This window comes from Odontesthes bonariensis, chromosome 8, assembly GCF_027942865.1.
Source record: "Odontesthes bonariensis isolate fOdoBon6 chromosome 8, fOdoBon6.hap1, whole genome shotgun sequence".
Taxonomy (NCBI): domain Eukaryota; kingdom Metazoa; phylum Chordata; class Actinopteri; order Atheriniformes; family Atherinopsidae; genus Odontesthes; species Odontesthes bonariensis.
This window is the reverse complement of record NC_134513.1, coordinates 8,093,547-8,121,412: the sequence shown is the minus strand read 5'-3', so window position 1 is coordinate 8,121,412 and position 27,866 is coordinate 8,093,547. Positions and strand designations below refer to the sequence as shown.

General features: G+C 40.8%; 3 protein-coding genes across 9 annotated transcripts in view; 2 read left to right on the top strand and 1 right to left on the bottom strand.

Moving 5' to 3' along the window:
* The window catches only part of syt1a (synaptotagmin Ia), a 173,203-nt gene extending 167,740 nt beyond the window's left edge, over positions 1–5,463 (top strand). For all 5 annotated transcript variants that reach the window (XM_075471534.1, XM_075471533.1, XM_075471530.1 and 2 more), the window contains one exon: positions 570–5,463. In XM_075471534.1, the coding sequence (XP_075327649.1) occupies positions 570–776 (207 nt within the window). In that variant the 3' untranslated portion in view covers positions 777–5,463. The remainder of the gene's footprint in view (positions 1–569) is intronic.
* An 11,716-nt stretch (positions 5,464–17,179) lies between these two features.
* On the top strand, positions 17,180–21,635 carry cyb5r3 (cytochrome b5 reductase 3). The gene is made up of 9 exons (XM_075471527.1): positions 17,180–17,313; positions 17,578–17,703; positions 17,794–17,866; positions 17,988–18,094; positions 18,181–18,310; positions 18,440–18,523; positions 19,392–19,477; positions 19,593–19,692; positions 20,918–21,635. Exons 1-9 carry the CDS (start codon positions 17,293–17,295, stop codon positions 21,088–21,090), a joined length of 900 nt encoding a protein of 299 aa, XP_075327642.1. The 5' UTR covers positions 17,180–17,292; the 3' UTR covers positions 21,091–21,635.
* LOC142385221 (liprin-beta-1-like) overlaps positions 21,564–27,866 on the bottom strand; it is a 27,319-nt gene continuing 21,016 nt past the window's right edge. For 2 of the 3 annotated variants that reach the window (XM_075471524.1, XM_075471525.1), the window contains exons 13-26: positions 27,740–27,794; positions 27,287–27,437; positions 27,107–27,139; positions 26,344–26,479; positions 26,142–26,264; positions 25,468–25,618; positions 24,399–24,510; positions 24,230–24,318; positions 23,948–24,070; positions 23,741–23,866; positions 23,442–23,630; positions 22,269–22,427; positions 22,124–22,189; positions 21,564–22,043 (exon numbers count right to left, since the gene is read on the bottom strand). In XM_075471524.1, the coding sequence (XP_075327639.1) occupies positions 21,984–22,043; positions 22,124–22,189; positions 22,269–22,427; positions 23,442–23,630; positions 23,741–23,866; positions 23,948–24,070; positions 24,230–24,318; positions 24,399–24,510; positions 25,468–25,618; positions 26,142–26,264; positions 26,344–26,479; positions 27,107–27,139; positions 27,287–27,437; positions 27,740–27,794 (1,573 nt within the window). In that variant the 3' untranslated portion in view covers positions 21,564–21,983. The remainder of the gene's footprint in view (positions 22,044–22,123; positions 22,190–22,268; positions 22,428–23,441; positions 23,631–23,740; positions 23,867–23,947; positions 24,071–24,229; positions 24,319–24,398; positions 24,511–25,467; positions 25,619–26,141; positions 26,265–26,343; positions 26,480–27,106; positions 27,140–27,286; positions 27,438–27,739; positions 27,795–27,866) is intronic. The other variant, XM_075471526.1, reaches the window with a different exon arrangement.

Genomic DNA, 27,866 nt, shown 5'->3' with positions numbered 1-27,866 from the left:
ATTATATGCAGTGTCACATTGCTATCAGATGGTTGTAAGATAGCAAAAATTGCTCACCTGTGGCCCCGCTTTGAGTAGCTCTTAGCTCCCCATCACAATTTCTTCTGCATTCTCCAAACTGAGAGCGCTCTGACTACTGTTTACTGCAGGTAAGACACTGACTATTCCTAATTACTTCACACAACCACACTTTGTAACAACAGAAATATCCCTTTAATGGAGGAATGCATCCAAACATGTAATACGAATTAATAGAAATAATAGAAATAAGGTTCCTGGGGTTTAATTCATGTCCAGAGTTTGGAGTTGTTCATTAATTCAGGGTGTGGCTGTTTAGATTTTTAGTTTCCTCTGGCTCCAAAAAGACCAAATGGCAGTGGCCAAAAGACAAATGGGTGATGTCACGCAGGCTGCATCCATCCTTTATTTGCAGTAATTGTACAATAGCTAAAATGGAAAAAAAAACATCTGGTCTGGTTTACTGCCTCAAAAGTGTTATGGAGTGTATGATAACTAAACAAAGTGCAACTGTGCCATCTCCCCACTTCTCCACTCCTTCCCCTCCACAGAAAGTGCAAATAGTTATAACTGTTCTGGACTATGACAAGATCGGCAAGAACGATGCCATCGGCAAGGTCTTTGTGGGCCTCAACAGCTCGGGGACGGAGCTGCGCCACTGGTCCGACATGCTGGCCAACCCCAGGAGACCCATCGCCCAGTGGCACGTGCTGAAGCCCGAAGAGGAGGTGGACGCTCAGCTCTCCACCAAGAAATAGACAGGGCCCTTTCAGCACCTGCCTTGTAGTACTCTTTAGCCAGTATATGTAAATACCTCAGTGATATATGGGTCCATCCATGTAACCCCGCCCTCTACCCCTCCTCTAAACCCTCCTGATTTCACACAAAAACACGACCCCCTGCACCATTCCGCTTTATTTCTTTCTGGTCTTTTTTTTCTCTTCATCTCTGATTTAGCAGTTGTTGATTTCACTGAGCCCTTAACCACCACGACCAAATGTCCCCTTCCTTTAAGCAATATGATCTGTATAGATAGCGCATGACTGAAAGAGTTTATTGTACCACAGTTGTATATATAAGTATGCAGACAAAATGATTTCTAGTATATGTGTTTGTATGTTGTTACCCGTTTCCTAATCTGTGTATATCTTGATGTTTTTAATAAGATGTTCTATTTTAAATTATGTAAATGCAGATATAGAGGAAAGCCAATATAATATATCCCAGGATTTAAAAATTCTACCTTATTACCTTATTGCATTCCAGTAAAAAAAAGAAAAAGAAAAAAAAATCCAACCTGCAAGACACTAGTAGAATATGTTCACATCGTAAAGGACGACGTCTGGCTTTAAGTTCAGCAAAACATCATCATAGAAAAGACTTAACAGATCAATATATTTACACAAAACTCGGAAAGTACAAGGCCATTAACTGCTATGGTTCTGTGGACAAAATTATGCGGCTGGAAATTATAAAAGCACATGATTTCTTACAATTTTTTTGTACTTGTTTCTCAATCAGAGGACGTGCAGTATGCGTTTAGCTCCAAACGATTGTCACGTGGCATTTCATTTCTCCATGTTTGGCATAAATAGTCCTCCTTCACATCTCCTGGCTTGTTTTTTTATTTGAGAAAAGGATACAGACCTGAATATTAATTCTTACAGAACTCTAAGAGGGGAAAGAAAAAAAAAAAAGAAAAAGCACCAAGCTGTAGCCATTGTGTCCTTAAACTCGTTGAACAATACGTCTTTTTTTTAAACAGCCTAGTCGTCGTTAAAAGTCCATCATGTTCGGGCCAGGGTCAAATCTTTGAGAAAGTTTAATTTTTTTTTTTTAGTTTTTTAAAAAGGACATAGGGTCGAGGCTCTGGCTTTAAGGGGGACTACTTTTTCGAGCAATTGAGCGTCTTGACTATTTTTATTTATTTGTTTTTTTTTAACTGCATGTTTTTTTTACAATGTTTACTAAAGGCTGGGACGGGGGCAGATCTGCCGACACCGGGGATAGCTCTGCTGATACGATCCCCTTGCCTTCAATCAGAAGAGAGGACAAAAAGAGTTGAGACTTTGGGTCAATGTAATGTTGACAGAGATGAGTTGAGTTTCTAAACACTGCCATTTTCAGGGAGGTGACTTATGTAGAGGGCCTCTTCTTCATGCACACTCCCACTTGCTAGTTGTGGTAGCTTTGGTTTATTGGGAACAATGTCTTTGGCTGCAGTGGTGCCCTGAATCGCAGTCTTTGCTTTGCGTTGCCTTCTCACAGTGACAATAGAGCTAGCCATGTTTTACTGCCAATTGAAACTTTTATGTGGCTGCTGTTTTGCACTGGATGTCGTTTAACTCGCTCGTGGACTTAATTTAGGAAGCATGTGTGGACGTTTGTTTGCCGGCTTTGTTTAAGGACACCTGCAGGGGGAGCCAGAGAGCCTCCTCCTAGCTGCCTAAAGCAATGACGACCAATCACATTTCGGCCAACAGTAGACCCATCCATTTCGTTTCCTTGTTGGCACATGACTTCACCCGGAGAGCAGGAAATAACCGTAAAAGTTAATGGTCTGCGTAAGCGATTAGTCCATCATGTCCTTTACTACGGGTCCAGTTAAGGGAAGGAACACTCCATGAAAACCATGAAGTCTCTTATCTTGGAGGAACCTCTTGCATATACTCGATGCTAGCTTCAGGAGGACTTTCTAAATGTTTTCAATGTTATTGTGAAGTTGATAGCACTATTATGAAAAAAAGCTACTTGTCATTCCATAGGAGTCTCTGAGGACTGCTTTGTGTATCACTGTGACTGCCGTGCGTGCTTAAAGAAGTAGACTTATCAGTAGGTAGCGCGTTTGTTCTGTAGTGATGTCGTAGCGTTTAATGCCATCCCCCCTTCTACACACAGCGAGACAGAAAGAGCTCGGTGTCGCGTGACTTCACGCGTTTATCCGAGCGGGTGGCTTTACACAGCATTTTGTTGAGCACTGTGCAATACTTATATGTTCATCCCATAGTGTTAACTTGGGTGGGGTCGCCGAGAAAACAGAAGATTCTAACCCCAGAGGAGGAGGTTTCTCCTTTCCATTGAGATGGTTGGGACACAGCACACGTAGATTCAGCTTATAGGTTGGAGCTTGTTGACTTGTATGGGGGTTCTTCCCCTTTTCGCAGGTTCATTTTTCTCCTCTTGCACACAGTTCCAGCATCAGAAGTTTCAGGGAGTCTTGGTTAAATACCAAACGAGATAAATGTCCCCTTAAAGGAAAAAAAAACCTGTATATATTTACATCATCATGTCAGAAATGTATATCTAAATATAAAGTGACATAAATATGACTATTCAGCAGCAAATATCTTTCATCCATCATTAATTAATTTGGTTCAGTTTTAGTTGATTCAAACCCCTTTTATATTTGAGATGAAAACTCTGAATGTACAGTATGGACTGTGTTAGCGTGGATTACTTTAACCGTGAGATTAGATGTACTTTCATCTTTTGTTTAAAAGAAAAAAAGTCTATATAGGAATTTGTTCATATTTTTCCAACTACTATAAATACATGTCACCACCCTGTGTGGAGTAAAAGCTCCCCTGTCTGATTACATTCCAACATTATGAAGTATACGTCAACACAGCTGCATCCCTCCTCGACCGATGGGTCGTTTCACTGACCATGAACTCCTGAACAGCTTCAGATTGAAATGAAAAATAAAAACCGATTCAATTACGAGACCTGAGCAGATCCAGATGAATACCATCACTAAAAGTTTGTACGACAGGAATCGTCCGATAAGAATAAAAAAATAAATAAAAATGAGTGTAAACGCATCAGGGAATTCAGTAATGGGCGGCATTGCAGCACCCATCAAATTGCGAGGTGTGTGGAAAAACTACAAAACAAAAGCCATTACCTGCACTGCGACGCAATGCTCCTCCTATTACCGTTTCCTACCAAAGCACGCACGCATAATCAAAACCCCCAAATTGTCCTCTTGTAAACAACAAAAAAAAAGAACTCATCGAGCTCTGTGTGACAAGATTCTCTGCAGTGACACCGACGAAAAGCCACACTGACCTTTCAAAAGCAAAGCTGTGTAAAGTATTAGAATCTGATGCTGTAGAAAGATCCTAGTTGCCTTTGTGTATATCAACTGCCTGCTTGAGTAATTTTGTGTGTGGAAGTTTTCTCTGTAATCTTGTAGAACTGTTTGGGGTGTTTTTTCCTGCCATATCGCTCGCAGTGTGACAGCGAGCCGCTGACAGTTATATTTGCTGTGTATACCTTCATTTTTCATGAGGTGTTTTACAGTTTTGTTTCACTTTGTGTAGTGATTCACTCTGTGGAGTTTTCTGACTGTTGTTATATAACTTCATATAAACAAATGATCAATAAAAATGTTTTATTTCCTGTTGATACAGAAGCTCACCATGTCCTGTTTTCATTCCTTTGATCCCAACCGCTGAGTAGCTTCAATGATGATTATTACCGTCACTGCAGTGTTGATGTGATTGATGTCAGCGTGGCCGGCTGTTCGTGCACAAAACTCCTTCACTTTGAAAAGAAAACTGTCCTTCATGTGCATGACAAATTCCAGTTTAAATTCTATTTGCTCTTCCTCATTAAATCATCCACAGCAGTTTGTTTAAAAAGGCCACTACTGCCATCTACAGGACGTTAAGAGAACAAACCGCAGAGTCTCAGTAAGGCGATGGGGGGGGGGGGATTATGTTTCTCCATCTTACCCTGAGCACGAATCGATTTCTATCAGTGAATATTTACTAATGTGTGCTGGAGCCAGAGGACAAGGACAAGACTTTGTCCTCTCAAAAAGAATGTGATGCCACATCAATGTGACACTCGGCTGCTGGTGGATTTATGTAGACTTATAGATTTGAAGCTGCTGCTGTGAAAGAAAGATGCTAAATCTCATTGATGAGACTAACACTCATCCTCTTTTGATTTCCCCTACAAGTTGCTTGAAAATCAACTTATTCTACATTGTGTGACAGCATTGCACACTTTTGTATTAATTCAGTGATATTTTAACACTAAATGAAATATCAAGCACACAGATGTCATGTGTTTAAGGCGGCGTTGATTCACCCAGTGTGTTTTGGTTAATTTACACATTTTCTTTTTCTAAACTTTTGACTTGACAAATTTTGTGTTTTGGGACACGGTTTGATATTGCTGCACGTCATTATACTGATCTTTCATGAAATTTTATTTATTTATTGGATTAAGTGTAACTACACGTAAATGTTTCATGTCGGCAAATGTTGTGTGTTTCTGTCAGCACAGAGTACTTCTTTCATTGTGTTTTATGCGGGTCAACCCGACTCTGTCATCTTATTTAAATGTAATACAAGTGAAGTTCCTACACCTTCTATCTATGATACTAAAAATGTTACATTTTCTGTGAGTGCAACAAATTAAAAGATTAGCACTTTGTCAGTGTGATGCATTATTTGACACGCTTGTGATCACAGGAACATTTCATGATAAGTGTCATGGCTGCAGGAGGAAGTATGCAAGATGCATGAAACAGATGTGTTGGATCATGTGCTAGAACAGTATTTGTCGATTCCGGGGACCCACTGCCAGTGGTGTCAAAAGTACACACATTTGTTACTTATGTAGAAGTATAGATACTGCAGTTTAAAAACACTCTGGTAAAAGTTGCAATATCAACTTGACCTCTTTACTCAAATAAAAGTGAAAAAATATCTGCTCCAAAACCTACTTAAAGTATAAAAGTATAAAGTAACCTTTAATAAAAAAAATAAAAATAAATAAAAACCCACACAAAAAGGTAGATGCCACTATATGAATTACAAGCTTAATTTGAAAACTGATAAGTTCTACACGTGGGTCTTGGGTGTGCAGAGTTTGCATTGCATTTTCCACGAGTCATTTTTGCACCCGACTATTTCGAAAAATTATTTGAGATAGGGCCAAGGATGAGGAAGGTCTTGTTGGTCTCCGTCTCCCAATACGCTCTCGCCTGTGTCCGACCTTTCAGACATTTCGCAATCTTTTTCTGAATCCGACATTGTGGCGTGGCACACACTTCGCGCAGCTTCGCGTTTGCAGTTTGTAGAACACCTGCTTGCTTCTGACGAATGACGATTTCCTTGTGTGTCAGGCAGCACAAATTTGACGAATAGCCTAACCGATGAGTGTTTGCGTTATGATTCATCCAATTACACTCGTTCTCACTAGGTGTGGATGGCGCCACTGATCTGTATTGGATGGCGCACATGATGTGAAATACATAAACATTAAACTGAAGCCAAGAGTTAAAAGAAAAAAAAACTGAAGCCAAGAGTAACGAGGCTGTTTGTTTTGAAATTGTAAGGAATAGAAAGTACAGATACTTGTGTGAAAATGTAATGAGTAGAAGTCAGAAGTTTAGGCAGAAAAATAAGTAATGAAGTAAAGTACAGATACCTAAAAAGTGTACTTAAGTACAGTAACGAAGTATTTGTACTTCGTTACTTGACACCTCTGCCCACTGCCTTGCATGTTTTTCGATGTTTCCCTCCTCCAGCACACCTGATTCAAATGATCGGCTCGTCATCAAGCTCTGCAGTGAGCTGATAAGGAGCCATTCATGCTAAATCTCGTTGTCAAGGTGCACCTTGCTGTGCACGTTTTGGGCAGAACACACCAAACATACAGGTCAGCGACAGGTTCAGATTGAATTCATCAAATATTTTTTATTATTCAAATTTTTTATCATTTTTTTATTATCAGCACAGTTACATAGTATATAGGACCATTTTTTTGGACTTTTCTCAGTAATTCAAATAGGCTGTGGCTTTTAAAGAGAGTAGAATAACAGATAATAGAATTACAATTTGACTTAGTTCTGATTCCACAATTGGTGTAAAATTGATGTGTTTCTCTCCTTAAGCTGGTTCCTAACTGAATAAAATGACTTGTAACTGTTGAGCTGGCTGCCATGATAAACTTAATGCTAATGAAAGGAGTTTCAGTGTTTCCTCTGTTGTCTGTTGGAGTCAACCACAGTGGACCACATCTCTTTGTAACTAAGAGTGGTGCTCGGATAATGTTTTTTTATTATCTTAGAGCCAGCTGTCGGTCATATCAAATCCCCAAGGAAAAAGCCAAATGTATTAGGATGAAACCAGATAAGTACCTCAGGAGATCCAGCATCAGCACCTTGAATATCAACACTGACCGCATACAAGAAGAAAGTAGTGGTAGTAGTAGTACTTGTACTGGTACGAGTCTACTTCAGCATTAGAATAACTTTGTTCTATAACCCTCTGAGATGAACAGTATCTAATGTGCAGGCGTGAACCCCGAAATGCTACTTACTCAGTGGAAATTCTGTCAATCATTAAGTTGTTGTTTCATCAGAGAAATACGATGGCGAAGTCTTCCTCGCTCCTCTCGGCCCTGCTGTTTGCCACTGAGCTCTGCCAGCCTGCAAAGTCCGTTACCTTCTAAGGTTTCAAAACGAAGCACATTAACAAGGACGTGAAAACGGATGAATGCGATTGTGTTAAAAAAAAAGGCCAGGAAAATTAATCTTAATAATTGTAAGAAAAAAAACACCTTCATCCTTGACAAAATTGGGAATGTTGAAAAAGTTTGTAAAGAGGATAAAGTTAAAGATAAGTTATATAAAAAAAAGCACATTTTCAACCATTCTTTGAACACTGAAAGATTCAAAAGAGGACGGATGTGTGTACAATGTGAGCGAGGAGACAATAAACATTGTAATTGGATGAAGACCCTAAAAAGCATGAACATAAAAAGGTAAATAATGAGTGAACATGGAAGAAACGTGTTAAGTGAACTTTTCGAATGACTAGTATCACGAGTTTTACTGACATGTTGTTGAAGTCATGTTTTGACTCACTTGTGTGAATATGTTCTACATTTTAAATCGTCTCTTGCATTACGAGTACCTAAATAAACTCAGGAAAACAGAGCTGTTGCGTCAAAGAGTCTTATTTTTCCTGAAAGAGAAGCACACATTAAACCGATTGGTTAAGGCTCACGGTTTTCTATGTGTGATGGGAGACTGCTTTGCTCGGTGTGGATCGTCAGTCATCCATGTTACGGTAACCCAAAGAGGTTTAATAAAGGCATCTGGACTAGTTTTCCTTTGTTGTGGAAGACGTTTAAGCTCTCATCTAAAAGGCTTCTTCAGTTCGAAGTAGTTAGCGTGGTTTGGGTTTTATAAGTAGTGGAAATAAGTTTGACACATGTAGGGTCAGGAAGGCCACGTGTGTCATTGCAGTAACTGTTACAGGGACGGCGGTGTGAGATGTGAGCTACCGAGCAGCTCCAATGTACAGTAATGTCGACTTTCCTTCCTTGGATGTGGTCACCAAAACACGCTTGGTAAGGCAGGCCAACGACTCACAGGAAATGAAGTAAAAAGTAAATGTAAACATGAAAGCAGCTCACTATCACAGTAAGTGACTGAAGCTCCTTTGCATGAGATGTGAGGACAGTGAACTCAGTGAACCTGACAGGTGTGTCATAAATAGCACGATGACCATGAACAAAGACTTCTCCGTTCGCTGTGAGACCTGACACTCAACTGTTGGGACATGGATTGGTCCTCACACTGTAGGTAACTAACAGGGGGAAATTGCCCCACTAGAACAGAAAAGCTAACTGACTCATCAACTTATTTTAGCTGGTGATTGTAATTGTGTAATTAATCCTGTATTAGATAGATCATCAACCCGCTCAATTAATAAATCTAAGACAGCTGAATGTTTGGAGAAATTTCTACAATCTTATGACATGTCTGACCCCTGGAGATTCCTTTATCCTAGAAGGAAGGAATATTCTTTTTTTTCTCCTGTTCATCATACCTATTCCCGCATAGATTATTTTTTCATACATAAATCTTTACTTTCACTGATTCAAAAATGTGATTATAATAGCATTGTAATTTCTGATCACGCCCCTGTAACACTATCTTTGATCATCCCCAACCAAAGGCCTAGTCGATTTAGATGGAGACTTAACCCACTACTTTTGTCAGATGAATCATTTGTTACCTTCATTAATATTCATGTAGACATCTTCTTGGAAACCAATGTAAATGAAACAACTTCCCCCTCCTTGCTTTGGGAGGCCCTGAAAGCTTACCTGAGGGGACAAATTATTTCTTATAACGCTTCAGCACAAAAAGTGCGATTGGCCAGACAGACTGAACTCTCAGCGCTTATCTCAGGTGTGGACAAATTATATGCTACTGCCCCAACCCCAGAGCTGTTCAAACAGCGAACAATATATCAGGCTGAATTTGACATGCTCTCAACTGGTCAGGCAGAGCGAGCCCTATTAAGAAATAGGCATAGGTCATATGAACATGGAGAGAAACCTGGTAGAGCCCTTGCCTACAGTCTAAGACAGATATCTACAAACCATGTAATTGATCAAATTGAATCTGAAACAGGGTTTGTGTCAGATCCTTCAGATGTCAATAGAGAGTTCAGTGAATTTTATAGCAAATTATATTCATCTGAAGAGTCCTCTGATCTGAATGTGATGAAGTCATTTTTTGCAGAGTTAGACCTACCTACTGTAGACGTGACCATTAAAGAGTCACTAGATGCCCCTTTTTCTCTAGACGAAATTAACGATGCCATCAGATGCATGCAGAGTGGAAAATGCCCAGGTCCAGATGGCTTTCCTACAGAATTTTATAAAATGTTTTCAGCAAAGCTTAGCCCATTGCTAATGGAAGTATTTGATGACAGCTCCTATTCCCAGAGCCTTCCACCAACTTTACGCCAAGCGTCAATATATTTGCTACTGAAAAAGGGCAAGGATCCTCTTAAATGTTCTTCGTATCGTCCCATAAGCCTCCTCAATGTTGATGTCAAAATTCTAGCGAAGGTGTTGGCTCTCCGTCTTGAAACTGTCCTGCCCTCACTTGTGTCTTGCGACCAAACTGGTTTCATCAAAAATAGACAATTGTCTTTCAACATTAGGCATGTATTTAATATTCTTTACACACCGTCGTCAACTCAGGTCCCTGAGGCACTTTTGTCTCTGGACGCAGCTTCTGCTTTTGATCGTGTGAATTGGGAATATTTGTTTTATATTCTTCAACAGTTTGGTTTTGGGTCCACTTTTATTTCTTGGGTGAAATTGTTGTACACCTCACCTATGGCTTCAGTTAGGACTAATGACACTTACTCCACTTACTTTACCCTACAGCGTGGGACTAGACAGGGGTGCCCCCTGTCCCCATTACTTTTTGCACTGGTCATGGAACCTCTTGCAGCTACCATTAGACGGCAAACAAATATTAAGGGAATTTCAAGGGCGCACAGGGAACACAAAATCTCCCTGTATGCTGATGATGTCCTTCTTTTTATATCTGACCCTGCAACCTCCATTCCACATATCCTTAACACTTTAAGTGTTTTTGGTAGCTTCTCTGGTTATAAGCTAAATCTTGACAAAAGTGAGCTCCTCCCTATTAACACAGCTGCTAGAAAACTCTCATTTCATTCATTACCTTTTAAAGTCTCCTACGAAGGTTTAAAATACCTGGGTGTGTATGTTGCTAAGTCTCACTCTCAGCTTATTAAGGCCAATTTCAACCCACTTTTGGAGCGTACTCAACAGGATCTCAACCACTGGTCTACATTGCCTTTATCCTTAGCTGGGCGCATCAGTATAATTAAGATGAACATCCTCCCCAAATTTTTATTTCTCTTTCAATGTATCCCATGTTTTCTCACAAAAACATTTTTTGCTAAAATTGATAGTGTTGTTTCTTCTTTTATTTGTAATAACAAAAGGCCAAGGATTAGAAAGTTGTTTTTACAACGCCCCAAAATGACTGGCGGGATGGCACTACCAAATTTCCGAATGTACTATTGGGCAGCCACTATCAGAAGTCTTTTGCATTGGTTTTGGGACTCATCCCAAATTAACGCTCCAGGCTGGCTACATATGGAATCTAACTCTTGCAGCCCAGTTTCACTGTCTGCTCTTTTATGTTCATCGATTCCCTTACATTCACCTCGGGCTTGTTAGAACCCAGTTGTGCTTCATTCCTTGAAGATTTGGTCTCAGTTCCGTAAACATTATGGTCTAGTATTGAATATTAAAACATTATATAAGGATGGCATATTTATGTCTTTTGATCAAGTTAGGGAAACATTTGATGTCATCAAATATTTTTTTCAGATATCTGCAGGTCAGACATTTTGTAAAGAGTCACTTTACTGAATTCCCCTCAATACCACAGACATCATCTTTGGATGCAATCTTAGAGGTACAGCCTGGAATTAGAGGAGCCATAACAAGGTTGTATGCAAGGATATTTGATTTGGAGACCTGTTCATTGATGATAATAAAGGAAAACTGGGAGAAGGATATGGGTGTTAATATTACAGATGAACAATGGTCTGATATACTTCAAAGAATTCACTCCACGTCTATTTGTGCTAGACATAGCTTAATTCAATTTAAGATTGTGCATAGGCTTCACATGTCTAAGGTTAAGTTATCCAAAATCTATCCAGAGGTAAGTCCTATTTGTGACAAATGCAAACAGGCACCAGCCACTCTCTTCCATACATTTTGGTCCTGCTCCAGTCTAACTTCTTTCTGGGCCTCTATATTTGAAGCATATTCAAAAATTACAGGTGTGAATATTGATCCTTGCCCTTTTATTGGACTTTTTGGTGTACCCGCAGAAATTCTTCCCATACAAAAGCCTGAGTTAAATTGCATTGCCTACTCTTCACTTCTAGCACGACGCCTCATTCTTTTGAATTGGAAAAGTGACAAGCCTCCATCTTTTGGTAGATGGATTTGTGATGTCATGTTTTTCCTGAAGGTTGAAAAAATTAGATATTTATTAAACGGGTCAACAGACAAATTTCAGGCTATATGGCACTCATTCATTGCGTATGTGGAACAGCTTACAATGCACTCAGAATGTCTTGTATAATATGGCAGGGCCCCCCCCCCCCCCCCCAATTCTTTTTCTTTCTTAATCTTTCTTTCTTGAGGAACAATGGACAATACATCTGGACTCTTTGGACTCTTCTACTTTTATGGGCTTTCCTTTTATTGAGGTTTTTGGTTTTTTTTGTCTGTTTTTTTTTTCTTGTCTGTTTTGCATTTAATCCTTTATGTTGATTGCCTTGTGTGTACACTTTTTAAAAAAAAAAAAGTTCAATAAAGATACATTGACAAAAAAAAAGAAAAGCTAACTGGACTAACTGGATTAAATGGATCATTTGAATATTCATGAAGCTGAACCCCACGCTGCCTACTGAAGTGTGACTGTATGAATGTGTGCAGCCTGTATGGACCGTGTGAGGGAATAGGTAAATGTGAAAAGCGTGAAATAAGCTTCTCCAATCACATTTATGCTGGACGGATCCGCATTGTACCAACACCAGCTTCACTGGCAGCTGGAAAACCACCTGAAAGGGGGATTGTTGCCACCGAGTGGACTGGAGTTTCACTTTGTTACTTATAGTGAAAGCATTCGTGGATCCACTGTGTCTTTAGTTTTATGCAATTCATGATTTAAATATCCCGTGATCAGTTATTTTTCTGGATCCCTTTTCATTCAAACTCATCGTCCTCCAATCAGAGATGGTAAATAGACAGTACACATAAAGTACTTTTCCGCTCACAGCGCTTTCAAATGATCAACTCGTCATCAAGCTCTGCAGTGGCCTGATCAGGAGCCATTCATTTGAATCGGGTGTTCTGGAGGGGGGAAACATCAAAAACATGCAGGGCAGTGGGTCCCGAGGACCGGAACTGAGAAACACTGCTTTAAGGAATGTAATCATCATTTCTCTCAGGGATAGAGACCAACAATCAAAGTAAGGTTTGTGTGAAAGCTTTAAAGGGCAGATAGCTCAGGATGATGGGACGCTGCCTGGGGTTGGAAACATCATGAGTTCAATTCCCTCAAATACTCTGTGCACTTTCAGGTTTTATTCCTTAAGGATTCGAATCATCATTTCTTTCAGGGATAGAGACCAACCTTCAAACTAACGTTTCTGGGAAAATGCTGCAGGGCAGATAGCTCAGACTGATAAAACAGTGAGGTGGTGTTTGGGAGAGTGGGGGATCGAATCCCACAGCTGTAAACAGCTGTAAAGGGTGCATAGCATAGGAGGGTAGATAGCATAGAAAAGGAGCTAAGTGTAGAGTAGAAGAGAGAGAGGAGAAGGAAAGGGGGCCCCTGAAAAGGAGAGAGTAGCTGAGAGAAAGGAAAAGTGGCCCCTGAGAAAGACAGTAGCTGAGGGAGTGGAAAAGGAAAGGGGGGCCCTGAGAAAGAGAGGAAAAGGAAAGGGGGGCCCTGAAAAAGAGAGAGAGAGAGGAAAAGAAAAGGGGGGCCCTGAGAACGAGAGAGAGTAGAAAAGGGGGGCCCTGAGAAGGAAAGGGGGGCCTACTTTTTCCTTCTCTTTTTCTCAAGGGGCCCCCTTTCCTTCTCATCTCTCTCTCCTTCTCAAGAGGCCCCCTTACTTTCTCCTCTCTCTTTCTCAAGGCCCCCCCTTTCCTTCTCATCTCTCTCTCCTTCTCATCTCTCAAACCCCCCCCCCTTTCCTTCTCATCCCTCTCTCCTTCTCAAGGAACCCCCTTTCCTTCTCCTCTCTCTTTCTCAAGGGGCCCCTTTTCCTTCTCCTTTCTCTCCTATTCTACACTTAGCTCCTTTTCTATGCTATGCACCCTTTACAGCTGTTTACAGCTGTGGGATTCGATCCCCCACTCCCCCAAACACCACCTCACTGTTTTATCAGTCTGAGCTATCTGCCCTGTAACACTTTCACACAAACCTTAGTTTGATGGTTGGTCTCTATCCCTGAAAGAACAAAACTTGGAAGTCCACATAGCATTTGAGGGAATTGAACCCATGATGTTTCCATCTCCAGGCAGCTTCCCATCATCCTGAGCTACTCTTTCTGAGCAACTTGGTTGAACTTTAAAAGTCATATGATTATAGTTTCCACGTTCCCAGAGGCTCAAAGCTTTCAGCCAACAGCCTGAGCTCCACACTGAAAGGTTGAATCCTAAAGTTTCTCTTTTCATTTAGGCTTCAAAAATCCCAGCCTGCTCTGAGCTGAACAACCTGCCCTTCCTTTTCTAAAAGATTTTCACTCTTTACTTTGGCCTCTAAAGCCTGGAGACATTGAATCTCTTTAAGCAGCTCTCACAGGACTTGAACATATGATCTCTGAGTACCAAAGCAGTTTATTGACCCTCTGAGCTACGCCTCTGCTTGTTTGTGCTGTTTTCTTGGCAGTTTTTACCTGAGACTGATGACTACAGACACTATCTTTTAGTCTTCCAACATGTTTCCTGTGAAGCAGCTTTGCTCATCAACTGTCTTTGCTTTGTTCAGGTGCTTGGTGTTGGGTTGGGACTGTTCTGTCTCTGTATCCAAATAAAGTCTCTGACTTGTTGGTTTCAAAATTTGAAGACTGAGAAAATTGAGTGGAACCTGGAAAAGGCTTGAACTCAGTCCCTCTGCCTTTTCAAGCTGCTCTCTAACACACAGAGCTGTTCTTCCTGCCAGTAGTTTGGTCTTTCTTGAAGGTTTTGTCTTTTTTCTTTTAAGTTTTGGCCTTCAAGATGGAACCTTGTAAAGACTTGGACTCAGTCCCTGAGACTTCCCAAGCTGACCTCTAACAGCTTGCGCTATGTGACCACAGAGATGAGATGCTTCTTGAGCAGACTTCACAAAATCCCTTTCAGACTTAAAGCCTTCTGCTGACAGCCTGAGCTGTTGAAGCAAACAAGTAGATTTATTTATCTGAGCATTTCACTCTTTCTTTAATTCTTGGTGGCTTTGACAAAATTACAGGAGGACTCTCAGTCATAACGACTCTGCCTTTCCTTTCCGAAAATATCTGCACCTTGTGAAGATTTGAACCTGAAAACTCTGCAACACCAAACTTCTTTCTGGCATCCTGAACTATCTGATCTGAGAAACTTTCACTCTTTACTTCGAGAGTTATGCATGAAATTGTTTCAGTCACGACCTTTGACAGCTAACTGCTCCAACAGCCTGAGCAAACACTCTTTCTGAAATCCTGTGTCTGTGTCTGCTGTTGAACTACAGTTTAATTTCACTTGTTTGTTGCAAACATCAGAGAAAAAAAACAGAAACAACACTGAGTTTAATACGAGTACAATATTTGTAGAGTTAATATGAGCACATGTAGGTCTGCAGAGCAAATGTACAAAAACTAACGGGAACTGATTCATGTGAAACCTCAGCAGCTCCTCTTGAGATCGACCAAACTCATCATAAATCTGTCATACGCTCAGATCCGGAAGGACAGCTCGCCTTCTCTGAAGACATTTTTTAATCTGACAGTTCAGTTCATGAACAACATCTAAGCAGTATTTATTTACATTCAGTCACTCGGAAATGAAACAAATATCCGCTGTTATCAGATCAAATAGCTTTATATTACGTCTGTTAATATTTAATTTTGAAGGGAACTACCGGAAGTGTCCGTCATTTGTAATATCTCTAGCTTTACCTTTTTTTGTAGATATCATTTATGGCCACTAGAGGGCAGAAACGCCCTGCTCACAGTATAAAGACTGAATCTGCAGACTGCAGCTGGCTGCCTTCATCATTTTAACAAAATGACTTTGGAACAGATTTCACTCCATTTCAGACACAACGGGACAACAATGCTTTCAGTAAAACATTCAAACTGACAAAGTACAACAATCTTTACGAGAAGTTTCATCCTTAAAGGTTTTTACAAGTTACTGTGCAGGTTTGAAATTGGTCCTACTTTACATCTTTTCATTGTAGTAAGCTCTGCTCCCTCTGACAGAAAGCCCCTGCTCTGATCTATCTATCTATCTATCGATCTATCTATCTATCTCTATCTATCTATCTTCACTAAGTAACAATAAGAAATGTAAGCTGTGGTAAAAATCCAGCATTCATAATCTTAACTAAATATGACAGTGTTGTTAAAATATTGATATGATTGCTCTCTTCCATCATAAAACCACATTTGATAAAGATTTCCCACATTTCAATGTTTATACCGACATTCAGGGTGTAGTTACATCTTATGGCCACCAGAGGGAAGCATAGAAAGAGATGCAAAGAGGTTGTCAAGCTAGCAGATACGTAATTAGATATCACTTCCGGTAAGGACATAAAAATAAAAGCCTCCCAAATAATTGTAAGCGCTATTTTTTGCTCCTATATTTATGTGTATAATAACGTACTTTTCTTAAGAAATTTACGATTTTTTTTTTTGTATATAAGATATTCCCAGTTCACATATTTGATGTTGGTTGTTTTGTTTTTACTTGGAATCTTCATTTTGAAGACATGAATCTTGAATCTAGTTTTTTTCCTGCCTCAGCTCATGTCCGATACTCCAGATACGCTGAATTTTTATGTCATTTAAAAAGAAAAAAAAAGGCAAAAGAAAAATTAAAAAGCATGTTTAATCTGTTGGTTTTATCCGAGCTTTTTGGTTTTTTTTTTAAGCCAAATTGTGTTTTGGGACTTGTTTTTCGGATGTCAATTAGATGGATTGTAAAGATTTTATTCATATTAAAGTCTTCCTTGAAACAAAGTAAAATATCAGTCATTGCACAGGTAATAGTTTTCGCGGAATCAGGTCGAGTTTATTTGTAAAAATCAAACCCCCAAAAAAGCAGCGGAATGAAAACACTTTACAAACGCATGTTTTTTAGTTTCACCCAAATAATCACAGAAAGTAATAACAGAAATTAACATGAAGTGGGTAAAAACCTGTGCACATTTTTATTTAATCCTTCTTTGATTCTGTTTGTAATTATTTATTTATTTCCGTAGTTTTTAAATAAAGTATAGCCATATTCACATACGGGAACATAGACGTTCTCAATATGTAGACCGTGTTTTCTTTTTATTCTGAAAAACCGTGCCCGGTTCTCGGAAGTGACGTAATATTATATTATTAAAGTTGGGAGAACGTCTCTTACCCTCTGTTCTTCTTATTAAATTGTTATCGTCTTATTAAATAACTAATGACAGTTTTCAAAACCTATTAAAATGAGTTTGTTTTGAATGGGTGTCGTGACAAATAAATGCATCGATGTTCAAATGAGTGCTTTTCTTTTGAAAAGCAGTAACCGGATATGAGCACCCGTACTAGCTAACTCGCCAGCCTTACATGACAGCCTGAGACACTGTCGCAGTTTAGTTTAGACTGACCTGCTGCTGCTCGCTGTCCCTTCAAACAACCTTGCAGTTGTGTAAAGCGACTGAAAATGCTGTCCTACATCATCAGCGTGAGTATACATTCATTTCTAATTTGCCATACTCGTTGTATCTCAGCTCATTTATTTCCGTTAGGAAAGGCTAACATGAGCTAACGTGCAGTTTTCCCAAACCCATTCCCGAGGGGCCTGCCCTCAAGCGTGACTCATTTCTTCAGTTGAGGATTAAAGTACAATTAGTTTGAGCCGGACTACGCCCCGCCGGCTACCCGGACAGTTGGTAGCTAATGCTAGCTGGTCTGAGTCATTCTCCCACTTTTGACCTTCATCTCACAGCTGATCCGCGGCGGCTTTGACGGCATCCTCAACCTCATCTTCAGACTTTTCTTCTCCAAGAGGAGAGCTGCCATCACCTTAGAGGACCCCAACATTAAATATGCACTGCGGCTTATTGACAAACAGGTAAGCGGGTTTCTGGCTCCAAACGCATTAGACGCGTCCAAGTTCCACCGCGATCTGTATCTTAATGTTTTTGTTTTTCTGCTTCCTCAGATCGTCAGTCATGACACGAGGAAGTTCCGTTTTGCGCTCCCTTCTGCCAAACACATCCTCGGTCTGCCCATTGGTAAATATGTACAGCGTTACATGGAAACTGGCCCTTATGAGCTGAATTTAACCACTGAAAACATCACAAAGTGTAGCATCATTTTGTTTCAAAACTGCACCTAACGCATTTTCCTCTCCAGGGCAGCACATCTACCTGTCCGCAAAAGTAGATGGAAAGTTGGTGGTCCGCCCATACACACCAGTGTCCAGCGATGATGATAACGGCTTTGTGGACCTGGTGGTGAAGGTAAAGACATCAAGAACAGCGTTTTCTATAATTAATGATTTTTATTTTTATTTTTTATGAACCTCTCCTGTTGTTCCCTGCTGCAGATTTACTTTAAAGACGTTAATCCTAAATTCCCAGAGGGTGGGAAGCTGAGTCAGTACTTGGAGAGCCTCAAGTTAGATGAAACTATTGACTTCAGAGGACCCAGCGGCCTTCTTGTTTACAAGGGCAAAGGTGAGCAGCTTAACAAAGGACACTTGGCAGATGTAAGTGGAGCCAGCATTAGTCTCTCGGTTAAACGCTCACGGAAAGCTGAAGTCTGTCATCCAAACCGCGCTTAATGCTTTCACCTCCCCTCTGCAGGGGTGTTTGCCGTTCAGCCGGATAAAAAGTCTCCAGCAGTGACCAAGACGGCCAAACATGTGGGCATGATTGCTGGAGGGACAGGTGAGGGGAAATCTTTAAATAAAAGCCGTGTTAGCTGCTTAGACCCGGACACATTTAACCATATACAACTTAAAAACATTTAATCTCTTACTTTAAAAGTCTTACTGAAATCTGATTGGGGAAACATGACCAGAAGCAGCTGGACGTTTTAAGAAGTTGGCTCGCAGTTGGTGCTCCAGTTCTTGTCAGACATTCTGTGGTGATGATTAATGGGAATGTAGGGATCAAGATTTTGTACCTGCTCCAGCTGTATACTGTAAGGTAGAATTTTCCTGCGTCACAGTTGTAAATTACACACCATAAATTAGATAGATTTTGCCTTATTAGTAGCAGTATAACGACACAAAAGTTATCATAGAAATCTAAACTCATTTCAAAGGTAAATTGAACCTAATAACTGAAAGAAATACACTACTATAACATTAAATACAACTGAAAAATACTGTGTTTAGGATACTAACCCTAATAACTCACCTATTAAAATATTAACCAAATGATAGTGTAATAAAAGTAACGTTTTGACAGTCCTTTATTACACTTGGTGTAACATTACAGAAGTAAAACGAGGAGCTTTAATACAAAATAAGTTAAAAAAAAAACTTTTGAGATAAGCGCTTAATTTGTTCAGAAATGACATTGAATGCAGTGTTTTGTGCCGTGCTGACGTTGACGCTGCATACTCTGGGCTGGCGTCGCTGCTCTCTCATTTTTCTCCCTTTAGCAACATTAAGATCCATTTTAATCTGAAAATGATGACAAAAGCTCACAGGGAGGTCTTGATGCATTTGGTTATATTCTTTATGAATAATGGAGACTAAAATGGGACTTCGCTCTGTTAACATGACCCGACTCTGTCCTGTTGTTCCAGGAATCACTCCCATGTTGCAGATCATCACAGCTGTGATGAAGGATCCTCAGGACGAAATGATGTGTCACCTGCTGTTTGCCAACCAGGCAAGTTTCATAAACCGCACTCACGTTTCCAACAGAAAAGTGATTTTCTGTCCCTTACACAGAAACAATAATCATGTTCAGCGCTTAACAAATGTTCGATTCTTCTTGTGTTCAGACTGAGAAGGACATCCTGCTGCGAGAGGAACTGGAGGAGATTCAGGTCAACCACCCAGACCGCTTCAAGCTGTGGTTCACCGTCGACAGAGCGCCTGAAAGTAAGTCCTACAGCAGTACCGATGTGAGAGCAAACCGGTGACCATCTCTGAGTTAAATGTTTTTCATAAAGTTTGTTCGGAAATTTCATACATCAGAGCACCAGTGTTAACAGGATTAAGCGCTGATTTCAGGCTCTCATCTACCTGTGTCCCATCAGTAAGTCCTCCTGGCACTTTTGGTTCATAATTCTGCCAGCTTGATCAGTTTCAATATGAAATATTAGTCTACCCCAATTATACTATGCTGCCACTCACTAAATATATGGGTCACATTTAAATTTTTTTCCACATCAAATGTTTTGGTAAATTGACAATTTACAATAAAAAAATTTTTAAATGATCCAGATCAAGATATATTCATATAGATTTAACTGAATTTTTCAACAAGGTATTTGTTACCAACGTATTCACTCAAAGGAGTGTGACAGCATGCAGACCACAGATGACAGAAATTGTGTTTTGATCTATAAAATACCCTAAACCAGTTTTGTTGGCTTTAAAGGGATAGTTCGCCTCTTTTGATATGAAGCTGTATGACATCCCATATTAGCAATATCATTTATGAACATTTTCTTACCCCCTGCTGCGTACTGTGAGCCGAGTTCCGGCCTCGTTTTGGCGTTGATGAAAGTAGTCCGGCTAGTTGGCTGGGGCCACAAAAATAAAGCGTTTAAAAGAGTAATACATTTGCATCACAAAATCATTGTCCAGGAAAAAGTCAGACCTCACAATCGCTTGGCGCTATTTTCTCTCCCTTCGTATCACTGCACGCTGCCACCTGCCGACAGCTGCACCTGCTACGGTGTTTGCTGCTCGGTCTGCACAGCCCGCAGTGATACGAAGGGAGAGAAAATGGCACCAAGTGATTGAGGTCTGACTTTTTCCTGGACAACGATTTTGTGATGCAAATGTATTACTCTTTTGAACGCATATTGTTTTGAGAAGCAGAACGCTTTATTTTTGTGACCCCAGCCAACTAGCCGGACTACCTGTTCACATAGTGGTTATATAGAACTCAACCTACTCTGAAGTGCCATGATATAAACTAAATTTTAAAGTAAGTGTTTTTTAAAGAAAAGGTGGTTGATGGAGTCTGCATTAGTTCTGTAAAGAGTAGAAATGTTATCACTTGACTTTGGGTGTTCCATCGTCTCACCAGCAGGTGTCACTATAAACACACTTTCTTCATTTGCATTTTAACCTATGGAGCTTTTCTCCATTTCAGACTGGGAGTACAGCCAAGGCTTCATCAATGAAGACATGGTGAGGGAACACATGCCGCCTCCCAGCGATGACACACTCATCCTGATGTGTGGGCCTCCACCCATGATCCAGTTTGCCTGCAACCCCAACCTGGATAAAGTCGGCCACTCCGACAGCCACAGGTTCACCTTCTAGACGTCCGTCCATGAAGAGGTTTGGATATTTAAAGGGCCTCCAGTTATTGTCTTGGCCCTGAAGGCACTAAAGCAGTAGGTATTGCACAATGCATCATATTTATACCGGGCTCTTCATCATGCAGCAAGGACCAATTCATGAAGAGTTCGATGGAAGATGTTGCAAACAAACCTGCAGTGGCTTAAGGATTTCACGTTGACTGGCTGTTTTCTGAGTGCCTTAACACACGCAAAGCTTTTTTTTTTTCTTTTTTAAATGCACGTTAAGATTTTTTTTTTTTTTAGCTTTGCTTCATTCATATATGATCACTGATTATTCCATCGTGGCTGTTGAAGGTGTCAGTCAAACCTGCTATTTCTGTAGTCAAAGATGTGGGGTTTTTGCTAAAACTTGTCAACTGCTATTGAATTATTGTTGCTTTGATTGTTTTGTATGACTCTTCCTTTTGTGGTTGAGGGAAAGTTCTTCACAAATGATATTTCTTCCTTTTTATTACCAAAAAAAAAGTTCAAAACACAGAATAAAAGCATAATGAATATGCAGAATAGATTTCTTCTTTGGTTTCCACATGTTAAAGTTGATGATTAATTTTAGGGCTCGACATTACTTGGAACACATCCCAGTGTTTATGCTCATCTCCTGATAACGGCTTCGTTGGCAGTATTGATAAATGACGGTCAAATTCCTCACTGCTTAGTGGCATTTTCCGTCAAACTACAACCGTAGCTACTTGAAACAGGATGCCACTGGAAGTGAAAGTAACAATGTAACTTCCTTAGACAACGGACTCAAATTCTTGATTAAAATAAATGCAGGAAAAATGTATTTTTCAGTTCATGCATAATATTTAGTAGAACTTAAATAAATATTTATGGTCCTGGTCAGGATGATGCTCAGTTGTCTGCAGGGCAAACTGAGTTCTCCAGGAAAAGCTCATCGTCCTTCAGCATGCTCTGAATCAAACAGAGGGACACTCAGTTAGTTTAATCTTTTAGAGAGAAATTGTAAACCGTGTGATCAGCTGGCCTCTCACCGTCAGATTGTTAATTCCCTCGGAGAACGCTCCGATTTGTCTGACCGTTCCTTCAGAGTCTTCCATCTGACAAAAGGCAGAGGCGGCTCAAACGTTACACTTAGTCATGAACTGCGGTGATACAGAAGTTGAAGTGTCTTTGTACCTGCTCCAGGTGGTCAAGAGCGTCTTCATAGATCCGAACGCTTCTCTGGAAGCTACTGTTCTTGGGCATTTCCACATTCATGGGGCAGACGTATTCCTCACCATCATCCTGACGTTTCCTCCTCAGAGTGCCAAAGCCACCAAATGACAGACGTCTCGGCTGCACGAGGAAAACGGTGACAAGCAGTTTTCAGGATTTTGCAACAGCGTCAAACCAGTTCTTTCTAAGTCAGTGGCTCAGTTACACCAAGCCCGTTTCCATTGCTATGTTTAAGCAGTGTGGGTAAAAAAAAATTATTTTATTATCTAGCTCTATTTTAGGCTGTTTTAATGTGTTTAGACTCAAAAACCTTTTTCAATCTAAACCAACTCATTATATGGATTGTTTAGCATTTGAGCTAAAGACAGTGAAAAACAGCTGATTGTCAGCTTGGTGTATAAGAGCTGCTACACTGACACTTCTGTTCTTTCCACCGCCCTGCTTTTCCCCCCCGAGGGACTCCTCCTTGGCTGGTGAGTTTTTGTGTGACAAGTCAAAGCCCTGGATGTTGTTCAGTGGAGCTGGTGGATTTTCCAGGTTTTCGAACATTGTTAACACTGAGCAGTATCAAGATCTAAACATGTATGGATTGGTCATATTATGTCTGTACTTATTCACTTTATAAGCTAAGTTGGCTTCTACCCGACAGTATTTGATATCTGCTTTCCTCACTGAGTCAGATAATAGTTCAAATACTGATGGGTTAGTTCAGTGGTTGGTTGCACATGGATAATTAGCATGCTTTTTTTTTTTTTTTTTCAACATTCCTTCTACACTAGCAGTACAGCTACTTCCTGATAATAGATTAATTATTTTTTTTTTAAACCACACAGCATCAGTACAAAAAAAAATATGACCAAGAGCCACTGTTTAAGCCTGGTAGGAGTCCAGTATAGCTCATTAATGGGTAATAACAGCTCAGTGTTGGTATTTCTGAGTCCACCAAAACACAGCCGGAAAATTTGTTGGCTTCACTGAGCAACAATGGGGGCTCTGAGCTGTTTGTGTGAAATTTACAAACAAAAATTCATCTATGCTGCAGACAAAATAAGTCAGCAGTGTTGTTTAACCAGAACATGTGAACTCTGCAGTGACAGGGCAGATTTGTCAGGAAAGCAGTAGGGTGGCAATTACCTTGACCTTGGCGGTGGCTGTGAGGACAGTGTAGTCGGGGTTTTCCAGACAGTCCTGTTTGAGCCGCTGCGCCTCGGAGCCGACAAGCAGGTGGAAATGTGTGGCCAGGTGGCGTCTCAGCAGGGTTTTGTTTGGAGGAATGTTTAAGAGCAGGGCGAGTGCTTCCACATTGAAACGAGGCTCCAACACCTTCCCAACACAGGTAAATGTCACAGTGAGAGGTCAGTGTCTGCAGCGAGTAGACAGGCTCTCATGCATATGCACAGGCTGTTTATGTAAACAGATTTCTGCCAGCTCACCATCAGCCCTCCATGTACACCGCTCCCCCTCAGGTTGGGGGCGTATTCTGCCAGATCCACCGAGCGCAGCCACTCCATCACTCTGTGGTTGGTCCACTGGGAGATCTCAGCTGGTGTGATGTTGTTCTGTGCAAATACAAGCAAACATTTCAAAAGGTGAAGGTATTAAATCAAAAGAACTGTAGGTCGTGCCTCGTTGTCCAATACCTCATCGGAGGGTCGTCGCCTGAGGCAGTTGGGTTCGTAGAAGTTGAGACGGAGGACCTGAATGGCCCTCTTGATGCTGAGGTGATGAAGAACACTGCCAACCTTCAGAGACAGCAGGTCCTCCTGGGAGTAAGCATCAAACAGCAAAGAGTTATCACAAAGTTACATCACCTGTGGAGATCAGTCAAAAATATGAGAGAATTTTTAATGTTGGTGGCTCGACGAGCTTGGATCAAAGCCTCAGTGCCACATGAGCATGTTTAAAGAGTTCTGGCAGCTCACCACTGTCATGTAGTGCAGCATGCGGCCATCAACTCGAGCCTCATCAAAATTATTTTTGTACTGTGGGAGGCCAATGTCATCCAACCATCCTGAAAAGAACAAATATCAGCGCATTTATTTCACACCGACAGTGTAGACGGTCATTTACTGCTGAGGCGACATCACTCACTGGTCACCCAGTTGTGGTCCAGTTGGCCCTTCAGATCCTCTTCCTCGGACCCCAGAGCCTGCAGGGCGAGCTGCAGTTTCTTCCTGTGGAGGGGCTGCTTCATGCCCAACTCCTGAGGAGGAAAACAGGACAACTGTCAGTAGTTTTCAGGATTGATCTGCTTAAAGAAAAATGTATTTTATTGAGGTATTTTAGAAACAACTTTTGCTCAAATTGATTAAAACTGAATAATTTGACACATTACTGTTTTACTTCTTATATAGCATCAATATTAAAGGATAAGATCGGTTTTTTGACATTGGGCCCTTGATTTCACATTATAGCATGATGTTCTACTCACCCCTGCTTGTTGTTGAACATTTGGAGCTGTTCCGAAGATATTCGAGAGGCGTCTGGCTGCTCTCTTGAGATATTCGGCCATGAAACGGTTTCCTATGGGCAAGCTTATACAGGCACAAACTATGCTGTTTATAATTTATTAATTACTCTACACTAGCACTGATAACGTGGAGGTGCGTCGCTTACTTAAAAAAATCCGGGTTACTAATTTTGAATTTTAGCCGAATGAATAAATAGGCAGCAGGTCTGTGGGCTGTCTGTGGCAGTAGCACGACGATGACGTCAGTAACACCCACTTTACGACAAAAAAATCAAAATTACAATAACCCGGATTTTTTTGTCGTAAAGTGGGTGTTACTGACGTCATCGTCGTGCTACTGCCACAGACAGCCCACAGACCTGCTGCCTATTTATTCATTCGGCTAAAATTCAAAATTAGTAACCCGGATTTTTTTAAGTAAGCGACGCACCTCCACGTTATCAGTGCTAGTGTAGAGTAATTAATAAATTATAAACAGCATAGTTTGTGCCTGTATAAGCTTGCCCATAGGAAACCGTTTCATGGCCGAATATCTCAAGAGAGCAGCCAGACGCCTCGCGAATATCTTCGGAACAGCTCCAAATGTTCAACAACACGCAGGGGTGAGTAGAACATCATGTTATAATGTGAAATCAAGGGGCCAATGTCAAAAAACCGGTCTTATCCTTTAACTACTAATGTGACACCGACCTTCTCAAGGTCGTGTTGTGATGCCTGCAGTAAGATTTGTCCCGACTTGATCCAGTTGTGGCCCTGAGCAACATACAACCCGAGGCCCTGCTCATGGAGCCACGCACAGACGTCCTCTTTACTCCACCGTGAGAACGGAACATCAACAGCACTGAACAGGGACGGAAAGGTTGTTTTCTAAACTTCATTCACATTCAAGTCTGACCAGAAAAATGACAGCATCACAGAAAGCATCCCAGTCACCATCCTGACAAAATAACTGAATTAATAACTTTGCATGTTCAATTGTCAAATAGCAAGTTCTCAAACACAACTTTACTTAATTTAATATCGATTGTAAAGTTTAATTTTCTTTTTGCAGAAAAACAAAGAATCTGTTTGTTAAGTAAAGCAGTTGAATTGAACTTGTTTTTCTTTTCTTTTTTTTTCACATGAAACTCAACTGTATGCTCATCTTTTACTAAATGGTGAATATGGAGCTTGAAACATAAAAAGTTAGCTGGGAACTCTTAGTAACTTTGAATTTATAAGCTGCAGGACTCCTTATTTACTCCTAATTAAATAAACTACAAACAAAATCAAACTACTGCATATTACGCTTTATTTATGCATGCTGAGCGTGTAAATAATGTGCATTTAGATTTTATTTGCTGAAGAGTTTTGAGGACACCTACTGGTGTTTGGGTTCACGTGACCAGCCGAGTCGAGGGCCCGCCGTGGCTCTGACTCCGCCCCTTCTGAACTCCATCTCAGCTGCATCGTCGGGGTTGAAGGAGGTGGAGTGGCTCCTCTTTAGCCTGCATAAGAAAAACATAATAAATGACCTACAAATAATTCCTAAACGATAATTGAGACGCAGATGACACGATGAGTTACCTGCCGAAAAATTTCCTCAACCCTTTGGACTTCTTCTTGGTGTCTGGAGACGATGGCAGAGGAGCTGCAGCGTGGGATTTCTGTGGAGGAACACCAGCCAAGTCGAGGTGCTCTGTGCCTTTACGGTCGGTCTCGGCTGAAACATGATTACATTCACTTTACCACAACTGTAAAGATATGCTGCAAAAAGAACGGGTCGCCCACCACCACTGCAGGGAGCAACTCCCTTTGAAACCTTCGGCTCAGTTTAAACCACAGAGATGCCACTTTGATCAGACGTTAATATGAGAGTATGAGGAATGTAAATAAGAGCAGGTCCACTACACCACCCATGCAAAACACTAGTTCGCTACTTCGAAACAATGCAGAGATTTGAACTCATTTACAACAAATGAGAAACCCAACACACTGACTGGTAAAACACCAGAACAGCTTTGTTGCAGATGGCCTAACCCGGATAAAGGACAGTTGGATGGTTCTGCAGCATCACTGACAGACGAGTCACACCAGAGCAAGAAGCAAGAAAGAAAGAAAGTCATTGTCCAGTAACGGAGCAATTATTCTCAGCCTTTCTATCGAAACAGAAACTTAGGTTAAACACAGACAGAAAAAACATTTATTTGAGGGGGCACAAGGAAAAAAAGTTTGGGAACCACAGATATGAAACATTGGAGGGAAGAAAAAGAGCTGTTTAACTGTGACTCAACATCCAGCTGAACCATCTACAACTGCAGTCCAACAGCATCCTTCTGCTCTACTGTACCTAATGTAGGTGCACTGGCACTCCTGGTACGATCTTCTCAATTTAGAACCATAAAAGAAACGTGATGATCAGTAATTTAAAAAAAAAAAAAAAAAAAAAAAAAAACTACAAACCAGCAGAGGACAAAATACAGATTTAAACTTGTGTGTTTAGGACTTCACATAAGTGTGGAAAGCTCACCGAGGTTTGGAGCACTGGCCGTCTGCTTGCCTCCGCGCAGTTTAAAGAAGCCGCGGCCAAACGAGGTGCGGGCCTTCTTACTGCCAAAACTCCCCTCACTTGTGTTTCCTTTAGTGGGAGGAGAGGGACCGGGTGCTGTTTTAGTTTTTGCCTGTGAGATAAAATACAGGGCTGATGATGAGCCAGGATGAGGCCAAAGGAGAAGTGCAGTAGAGAAAAACTGCATTTGCAACATTTAACCACAAGGTGTCAGAGCATGACACTGTTTCTGTGAAGATTGAGGCTAATGTACTTTGAACAATGAGGATCCACACCAAATACGCAGCTCAAATGGAGAATTCAGATCTGATAAACAGTTTTGCTCAGTCGTGAGAATATGTCAAGAAAGGAAATATGTCAAGTCATACTGCTGTACAGTTTAAGTGGTGTCAGATAGAGATATCCTGTTCTTACCTGATCGGCGCCGCTGGTTACTGCAGAGCTGCCTGGCTCAGGGTCATCTGAGGAGCTGGAAAAAAAAAAAAAAAAAAAAAAAAGAACAAATGTTCAAATTTCAGTCAGGATCTAAAGAAATATATAT